This window comes from Coregonus lavaretus, assembly GCF_964263955.1.
Source record: "Coregonus lavaretus genome assembly, chromosome: 39".
Classification (NCBI taxonomy): Eukaryota; Metazoa; Chordata; class Actinopteri; order Salmoniformes; family Salmonidae; genus Coregonus; species Coregonus lavaretus.
The window spans coordinates 23,209,736-23,219,858 of record NC_140026.1 but is presented as its reverse complement, the minus strand read 5'-3'; the positions used below and the strand labels follow the sequence as shown (position 1 = coordinate 23,219,858).

At 43.9% G+C, this 10,123-nt stretch overlaps 1 protein-coding gene across 1 annotated transcript; it reads left to right on the top strand.

Moving 5' to 3' along the window:
- The first annotated feature begins 1,752 nt into the window (after positions 1 to 1,752).
- On the top strand, positions 1,753 to 9,477 carry LOC311112787 (menin-like). Its single transcript, XM_084155927.1, has 10 exons — positions 1,753 to 1,841; positions 3,187 to 3,709; positions 3,957 to 4,165; positions 4,374 to 4,502; positions 5,139 to 5,179; positions 5,354 to 5,441; positions 5,634 to 5,770; positions 6,730 to 6,865; positions 7,039 to 7,203; positions 8,179 to 9,477. The coding sequence occupies exons 2-10, from the start codon at positions 3,274 to 3,276 to the stop codon at positions 8,689 to 8,691; spliced, it is 1,854 nt and encodes a 617-aa protein (XP_084012053.1). The 5' UTR covers positions 1,753 to 1,841; positions 3,187 to 3,273; the 3' UTR covers positions 8,692 to 9,477.
- Positions 9,478 to 10,123: the final 646 nt, after the last annotated feature.

The following is a 10,123-nucleotide window of genomic DNA, read 5'->3' as shown; positions in this document are numbered from 1 at the left end:
AGGAAGTTCAAGACCAGACACAATGTCCATGCTATCCTGGATCCTTGGGACGTCCCTACCCCATTGAAGTTGAAATGTAAAATGGTTAAGGTTAGGGTTTGGGGTCGGGACGTCCCATAGAGATAGATATAGGTCTCATCTTTATCTCTGTGCCATTATAGCATCTGTGACAGCATGGGCAGCTCCATAGAGTACCACAGTATGAGTCATAATGCCCGTAAAGCCTAGCGGTCAAACAGGTAAATGGTTCCAATTTTTTTTCCACCATTAATTTTTCCCATAGGGGATTTTAGAATCCCTTAAAATAAGGGCTGTGTTTCATGTAGGCTTATCCTGGCGTGAAGTTTTGATAACCGTGTAAATCTCTTTAGGACAAGGTGAATTTTATCAATATATTCGCCTGTATTTACCCCCCAAAAATGAAACGCTGATTAGCTGCTAATGTGGCAATCATAAAGAACTACAAATTCCACGATTATCTGGAGGAGACTGCCGAATGGAGGCAAAGGTAAGAATCTCTGGATTAACTATCTAATGTTAGCTAAATGTAGTAATGAATAAATTGGCAACATTTCTTTAAATGGACAATTCTGAGAACTGTCTTGTGCAAGTTTTAAATTGACACAATACCTGTTAGCAAAGGTTTCTGTTAGATGACGTGCATGGATTTGTGGTTTTGCATTTCTACTTTGATGCTAATTAGCATTTTCAAATCGAGGGTAAACGGAACCGAATATATTGATAAAAGTCACCTTGTCTGAGAGAGATTTACATGATTATCAAAACGTCACCCCAGAGTAAGCCTACACGAAACACAGCCTAAAATCCAGTTTCTAAAATTCCCTATGGGAAAAATGATTGAAACCATTTCCCTGTTTGACTCCTAGGTTTCATGGGTATTATGACTCCTCCACCGTGGGCCTCTATAGAGGCTACAACCCATAGGAATCCCCACTCACTTGACTACTTTGACTATTTTAAAATGGTGGAAGCCCTCAATGGCGCTTCCCATGCTAAAACTGCCTTTTTTGGCCACTAGAGGCCTCTATCATTTTCTATGGGATATATTCTGGCTAGCACCAGAGAGGAAGAGGAAGAGAGACCCAACTCGGCGGAAAATCTGTCTCCCTCCAATAGGTGGCGTATTTTCGTTGTTTCGCACACCAAGCAAGGAGTTTTTGTATGGAGGTCAACGAGAGAGTCGACTTTAGTCAACAACAAAAAATGAATGGCTTACTTCCTAGGTGAGGTTAATTTGATCGAATAGAAGTTTCGTAATGCTTAAGTTGTTAGGAGTGTACTGATATAAGTAGGACACGTGACATTCCGGCAACTTTGAGAAAAAAGACGTCTTGGAGTTGTCTGGAGATTGCTATGGATATTCATGACATGAGGCTAGTAGCAAAGCATCTCTCTCTCCATTGAATACAGGCGGTTGACGTCATCAACCCTCATCGAATATTCAAAAAGGATTACAATAATGAGATGTGTCCACCAATCCAAAAAAAGGATACGTGGGCGCTAGACAGCCCGGCGTGCCATGGACAACGACTCCATTGTTAGGGCGGAGAGCTATATATCTTGTCAGTCTATCCATAGTCTTTGATAGCACTAACCCAGAAACAAGGGCGCTTGTTCAAACACGTGTAAACTGGGCGTGCAGCTTCGTAGATATGAGGATACTCTGAACTAATCTTACATTGAGCGCGACTCAATGTAAGATTGAGCAAGCGCGCCAAATCTTCGAGTTCTGACACATTTGAACAGACCAACACAGTCAGAACTGCGCGGCAAAAGCAAGGCACAAACAAAAACATGTGGGTGCAGCTTTGAACAAACGGGTACGTATTAGGTTTCTTGTAAAAATTTAATGAGCGGGCTATGAGTTTGGGAATGTTTAAGTTGATTGAAATACACAAGTTGTGTTCATGTAGTTTTACATTTTGGCATGATTACTGCTAGCATAGTTTGCTAGCTCAGCTAGCATATTTGTTGTCATTTGCATCTGCCTGTTTTAGCTTCAATACATTTCCTCCACCTGCATGTTTGGTGTTGACCAGAACTGAATCTTAATAATAAGCTAGGTAACGTTAGCTAGCTTGTTTTTAATTTTCCGGTCTTGTGTGGGTTGTTGAAACCTTTCAGTTTCAGCAAACTATCTAACCTACCTAGCTACTGTAGTTAGTTGCCTGGAAACCCGACGTTGAATTGCATTAAATTCTACGCCAGGCAGAAATCAAATGACATTTTATTGGTTGCATACACGTGTTTAACAAATGTTATTACGGATGTAGCAAAATGCTTGTGTTCCTAGCTCCAACAATGCAGTAATAGATAACAATACCAGAGGTGTGTGTGTGATTGGATGTATAGACATTATGGACCGTGTGTGGATAGAATATATAGTATATCTGAAGAATACGTGGATATAATAGTATTTATACAGCAATAGTTGAATAGGATGGACTAGAATAAAGTATATACATATGAAATGGGTAAAACAGTATGTAAACATGATTAAAGTGACCAGTGTTCCATGTCTATGCCTATGTAACGTTACATAGCAGGGCAGCATCCTCTAAGGTGCCAGAATGAGCGTTTGAATCAGGAAAGTTAACTCTCAACACCTCTACAAGCCAGAATGTTGAATACAATTATATTTTAATGTACTTTACCGGTTATCTGTACGGTTGGTCATTTTGGCGGTAGTAATGTGAGACAATATAACCACAGGAAAGTATAATTACAAACTTTTCAAACCGCTGGTATTGCGTTCAGATTTTATCACCTGAAGCATGCGCAGAACCATGTAGCTAAACACGTGCGAGAGCTCGGCAAGTATCTTGTGCTCGTGCTTCAGGTGATAGAAATCTGAATGCACTACCAGCTCTTTGAAAAGTTTGTTAGCTATAATAATCTGGATTTGTTATTATTTGAAAACCTTATTCTTAATCATCCCAGTTTTGTATCAGATATCAATATTTCTTCCCGGTATTAGTTGACCATTTTAAACACATTTTGCGTAATGAATGGATACGTGGATAAATGCCACGCCCACTAAGGCAACCTAGTCTATTAAATGTTTTTCCATGAGGTGAAAAATGCCATTGAATTTTAAGGAAAAAATACTGCACACGTGATTTCAAAGTGTGTGCTGGTACTGATTTCCACATTGCTCTCATCCAGCCCCTATGACATCACTACAGCTGAGAGTGGAGAAGACACACCAGCCTAGTGAGTGACAGCTAGCTGTGGCAGAGGAGAGGGGTCAACATGGGGCTACACTCAGCCCAGAAGAAGCACTTTCCCCTGAAGGGGATTGGTGGTGTGGTTGCGCTGTTCGAAGCGGAGCTCCATAAACCCGAACCAGACCTAGCCCTTCTCTCATTGGTCCTGGGCTTTGTAGAACACTTCCTGGCTGTCAACCGAGTCATACCAATAAACGTCCCGGGGGTGCGCTTTGAGCCGCTGGAGCCAGACTGCCCAAACTCCTGCTTTCCAACAGTGGAGTTAGGGATGCTATCGGCCCTGCATGAGCGCTTCGCAGCCCAGATCCGGGGCGCGGTGGATCTGTCCCAGTACCGCAGGCCTGCCGGCGAGTCCAGCAGGGAACTTGTGAAGAAAGTGTCTGACGTCATCTGGAACAGCCTGAGCCGCTCCTACTTTAAGGACCGCGCCCACATCCAGTCCCTCTTCAGTCTCATCACTGGTAGGGGTCATTGGGTGCAGGGACGGGTTATATGGGAGTACAACTACATTAATTGAATATGATGTATAATATTGATACAATCTCATATGTTGGATGTTTAGCTGTATTGCATTTGTGGCCCAGCAGCTGTATTTCTTGGACAAACATGTTTCTGTGTCATTGCAGTGTGTCCATACTCACACCAATCAGTTGTCTGAACGAGGGGTAAAGCTACTAATAATGTATCATTTTTTGTCATTTTGAACAGGCACAAAGCTGGACAGCTCGGGGGTGGCGTTTGCGGTGGTGGCGGCATGCCAGGTGCTGGGGCTGCGGGACGTGCACCTGGCCCTGTCCGAGGACCACGCCTGGGTCATCTTTGGCAAGAACGGAGAGGAGACTGCAGAGGTCACCTGGCACGGAAAGGGCAACGAGGACCGGAGGGGGCAGACAGTTGCTGCCGGTGTCGGTGAGAGGGTAAGTAAGGTACAGAGATACTTCCATCCCCTGCAGAAACATTACATCTCATTATAATAACATGCACTCTCACATACCTTTTTAATATAGCTACATATAACAGCTGTTCTATACACACACACACACTTCTCTCACCTTGAATTTGTAAGCACAGAGTAAAACACAACACCTCTCAGCCCTAACCCCCACCTCTCCCGCCCTTCCCCAGAGCTGGCTGTACCTAAAGGGCTCCTATATGAAGTGTAACAGGAACATGGAGGTGGCCTTCATGGTGTGTGCCATCAACCCCTCTCTGGACCTGCACACTGACAGCTCCGAGATTCTACAACTTCAGCAGGTCAGACCACCACCAATATCAACAATAGATGTACACTAGCACAGGGGTTCCCAAAGTGGGGTCAGGGGTCCATGGCCAGATCTCAAAATGTATAAAAAACAATAATCAACTAAATTCATATTTTATTCCCACAAAATGTTGTTTTGAAAATAAATGCTGTAATTTAAGCTTTAAAACTGCAAATGTTCTCTCCCCCAAGGCAAAATGTGCAGAATTGCAGAGAATTAGCTTTATAATTGCAAAATGTTCTCTGATGCCAAGAGGAGGGCCTTTTAAGATGTTATTTCCCGGGGCCCGAGACTTAATTACTCGGGTCATGTACTGCAGAAGTCTTGTAAAACTGCTTCTATGCTATTTTTATCGCACTCTAAATTAAAAGTTGTGTTCTGATATTATGAGGGGGGTCCCTGATGAATTTGCAATCACAAGGGGTGCCCGACGCAAAAAAGTTTGAGGATCCCTGCACAAGCACATGTGTGATATAATGAATAGGAGTTCCTGATATTGGAAGGGGAGAGTTGCACCTGTCGGCATCATCAAAGTCCAAGACATCAAGCGTGCCCGAACTGTAGTTTATATTTACTTGATCAGTGCTTCTGTGTGATGTCCTCTTTCTCTGATCTTTTTTGTGCACAGAGGCTTCTATGGCTGCTGTATGAGCGAGGAGACCTGGAAAGGTGATTTTGTTTTTTTAAATGTACCAAAAAGTATCTGAAAAACGATCAGTTGTTTTGAATTGTTGTGGTGAAAATGCCTCATGGTTACATCCAAATGAATTATTTTCTTAAGTAAAAATGTTCTTATTCTATCATATCAACAAACTCAAGCTCTTTTCCCTTGCTGTGCCATAGATACCCCATGGCCATGGGCACCCTGGCAGACCTGGAGGACCAGGAGCCCATCCCTGGCAAAGAGAGCCCCCACGCCATTCACCTTAAAGTGAGTGTGTGGAGACCTGTACACATTCTCATGAAAAGCTTACCAAAGGCTTGAAAAAAAATGTAATGATCTTAAAATACAGGTTATTTCATTAACTTTGGTAAATAATTGATGTTTTAATGGCTTTCACTCCCAAACTTTGTCATTAGTGTGAATTCGTATGCTTAAAGTGTGTTTGTATTTTGTTTCTAGGCTGTGAACTCTGCTAAGAAGTACTACAACAACGAGCACATCTACCCCTTCATGTACCTGGCTGGCTACCACTACAGACACAGGGAGGTCCGGGAGGCCTTGGGGGCCTGGGCCGAGGCTGCACAGGTCATGCAGGAGTATGTTACTGGAGCAACCAGCCTAGCTACCTTCTCTATGCATCTTACACACTACTCCTCTGTGTCAACTGTCAGTCTTATTGCAATAAGTGTGTTTGACCCACAGAAATAACCTTTGGCATCATTAATTTAAGTGTCCTTGTTAGGTGGTTATGGTAATGCCTTATACGGTATGATAAGTTATATTGAAATCTCCATGGATGCTGAGACAAAGCCTGTTGACCATCTCTGGCTGAGGTATGCAGTGACAATTTACATCAGTTGACGTTTCACCTTTCTGACAGCAGAGGGCAGCAGATCCCTAGCAGTAATGTTTTTGAACACTTCCTCAGAACTTTATGGCGTTAGTTACAGTGGTTGTCGTCTCAAATCCAGAGCAAGTTGTCTGAAATTGTCATTTCATTCTAGCTTGAGGTTTTGCATGGCAGTATTTCTGTTTTGTATGGCGTTATACCCATTTATATAGCTTGAAACAGTTCTCTGCACTTTCCTCTCACTTAAACACACTCTTCATCGCCCTGCCAGGGCTAAAAATACTGACCGAATGTCTTCTCTAGGATGTGAGAGACAGGCACGCCCAGAGCAGCAGTCGGTGCATTCCGTCCCTCCCCTCCTCTCTCAGCTTCCCTTTCCCCCTCTGCCTTTCCTTTCCTGTTTCACCTATTGTTCTTTAATCTCTGTTCGCTATCACGACAAAAAGGAACATGGCGTGTGATCTACAAAGATATACAAAACATGACGTTTTTGAGTGTTTGCTATAGTGTTTTGATTTCCCACAAAAAATAAGGGATACAACAGTGATTACAAGTGCACACACCTTTAGTACCCCATGTACTGCTTATGTGGAAAACAAATAACAGGACAATTTTATTAGTGATAGATAGTCAAGAATTGCCACTTTTCAATAAGTCACACTTCGTATGTGTGTTAGAATGTGTGATTTCTCACCCGTCTCTCAGCTACAACTACTTCCGCGAGGACGAAGAGATCTACAAGGAGTTTTTTGACATTGCCAACGACGTCATCCCCACCCTGCTGAAGGAGACAGCTGCAGCTGCTGAGAGCGGAGGAGAGGGGAGCGAGGGAGGAGAGAAGGTAATGCCACCAAGGCACTAGTGGAATTTTACATGAGAATGGAATAAAATGTTTCCCCTTATTAATCTCAAGTCAAAGAACAAGGCATTCAGCTAATGCCTCTAGCTATTCTCTGTTAGTTTCCTTTTAAATATCAACAATTTCCCTCACACTCTCTCTTCCACCCCCCTCAGGACCTGCCCATTCAGGCCGCTGCCCTCCAGGACCCAGAATGCTTTGCCCACCTGTTGCGTTTCTATGACGGCATCTGTAAGTGGGAGGAGGGCAGCCCCACCCCTGTCCTTCACGTGGGCTGGGCCACCTACCTGGTCCAGTCCCTCAGTCGCTTTGACGCACAGGTAAAACACCACAAACCTGATTTAAAACCGAAACCCTTCCCCATTCACTTTAAATAGATATTCTACTCCAAATACAATCTAACATGGTCTTTCCACAAACCTTGGCTGTAGATTGTAGTGGTACATCCCTTTGAAACAATGTTATTGTGTCCTTTTTTTCTTTCTCACCTTTTAATTATGTTGTCTCACGTTGTGTTCACTGTAAATTACACCACATGACCAAAAGTATGTGGAGACCTGCTCGTCGAACATCTCATTCCAAAATCATGGAGTTGATCCCCCCCCCCCCTTGCTGCGTTCTTCTGGCATCCGCCAACCCCAGATTTGTCCGTCGGGCTGCCAGATGGTGAAACGTGATTTATCCCTCCAGAGAACGTGTTTCCACTGCTCCAGAGTCCAATGGCGGCAGGCTTTACACCACTCCAGCCGACGCTTGGCATTGCACATGGTGATCTTAGGCTTGTGTGCGGCTGCTCGGCCATGGAAACCCATTTCATGAAGCTCCCGACAAACAATTATTGTGCTAACGTTGGTTCCAGAGGCAGTTTGGAACACGGTAGTGAGTGTTGCAATCGAGAACAGATGATTTGTTTGCGCTAGGCGCTTCAGCAGTTGGCGGTCCAGTTCTATGAGCTTGTGTGGCCTACCACTTCGTGGCTGAGCCGTTGTTGCTCCTAGACGTTTCCACTTCACAATAACAGCACTTATAGTTGACCAGGGCAGCTCTAGCAGGGCAGACATTTGATGAACTGACTTGTTGGAAAGGTGGCATCTTATGACGGTGCCATGTTGAAAGTCACTGAGCTCTTCAGTAAGGCCATTCTACTGCCACTGTTTGTCTATGGAGATTGCATGGCTGTGTGGTTGATTTTAAACACCTGTCTGCAACGGGTGTGGCTGAAATAGCCGAATCCACTAATTTGAATGGGGTGTCCACATACTTTTGTATATATAATGTATTTACATCCTCCACAGATCCGTCAGAAAGTGTCCATCATAACCAAAGAGCCGGAGCTCCAGGACGACGATGACCAATCCAGCGAGGACCCTCGCGAAGGCCGGAGACGTGGCCCGAGGCGTGAGTCCAGACTGGAAGACCAGGCTTCCCCTCCTACACAATCCACCCCCACCACCCCTGTCCCACCACCAACCCAACCCACCCAGGCTAAGAAAGTAGGTGGCGAGGGCGGGACGCGGCGTCGCTCTTCAGGGCTCCGCGGTGGAGACCCCGAAGGCAAGGCCAAGTCCTCCAGCCCAGTGCCCTCTCCTCCCCAGCAGCTGCCCTCCCCCAGTGGGGGTCCACTGGTGGCCTTCCAGAGCAAGAAGATGAAGGGCATGAAGGAGCTGCTGTCTGCAGCCAAGGTCAACTCCAGCGCCATCAAGCTCCAGCTCACCGCCCAGTCACAGGTGCAGATGAAGAGGCAGAAGAGCACGCCGTCGGGAGACTACACCATGTCCTTTATGAAGCGCCAGCGTAAATCTCTGTAGAAGGAGGACTCTGTAGAACTTTCTCTAGCATGGTTCCCAAGTCTGGTTGTGTTGTATAGCCAAATCCTATGGTCATTATCATAAGAGTTGACTATACAGCACAAACAGATCTGGGACCAGGCTAGACTTTCTCTTCATTGGGAGAAAAAACGATGAGACTGTCTGTAGGACATTTCCGTTGTACTGTGACTGAGAGGCAAGGCAACACAAAGAAGACTGCAGCATCAACTTGCTTGCATCTCCTTCACATTCTGCGATTAACTTTCTTTTTTCATCCAAATGTTATTTTAGTAATCATATCACAAGTCCCCATAAATAGGGCTGGGACGATACTCGTTAGTATAGTGTCAAGGAAACAATACAAAGCAGATTTAACTTCTTTAGGAAAACAGCCCTAATGTTGGAAACATAAATCATCAAGTTGTCATCCAGAGTCACATTTTTTATTTATTTTCCAAGCTATAGCACACAATATTGTATGTACAGCAGGTTTTTAAAGGACCAAAGACTTTGGTCTGGTTCGTGTTTTCATTTTTGGCATGGAAAAAATATTGTGATACTGGTATCATCCCGGCCCTACCAATAATGTCATACAAGGGTCGGTAAGCACATGACACGTGTACGTGTGTGTTTTAAGAGTGGAGGTAGTCACCATAATCAAGGTTGAACATATGTTGGTCAAGTCGCACCTTTTAATCTTGTGATTCAATAATGATTGTGTATCGTGGGCCATTAAAAAAATTAAATTGCTGTCACTTTGTGAGGATCAACAGGGCAGTAGCGCACATCAACTGTTGAGTTCTCAATTACGTATGTGTGGAGGTTATTTTAAAGCCAAAGTAATGGGCGTTTAGATGGTGAAAACACCCTGTCCCTAAACATGTTATGGGATGGGGGAATTGCTCTGTTAAAGCAGTCAGAATTCCATTCTATATTTTCTAGTCTTGACTTAATCTTAATCTTTTTGACTGAAATCCGTGGAAGTGATTCGGACTATTACCGTGTAACAATGTCCAACCCTGCTATGTTGTCTCTTCTATGCTAGCTATTCGTTGCCTTATACGTCGCCTTTTTTTTTTTTTTTTTTAATTTAGGTGGCCTTTAGTTTTGAGACTAGCCAGAGCTGCAATAGGCAACCTCATGATTAGAAAGTGACCAGAAAGACCATGCACTGTTTAAAGGGGATTGCTGTAGGTGTCCCAGCTACATACAGTAGTATTTTGCTTGATAACTTGTTTTTTATCTGCAGATAATAAAATAATTTAAAATATGATACCCTTTCTGTTTTGAATATAATGGGAATACTGTTGCACATGTCATAATGGGTTATTCATAGATGTCTGAGATGTACAGTGTGCATCATCTGCTCGTCTGCTTTAATGAGCAGTAAAATTCTGTCATGCGCCAATAGTCTAAGACTTCGGAATTGAGA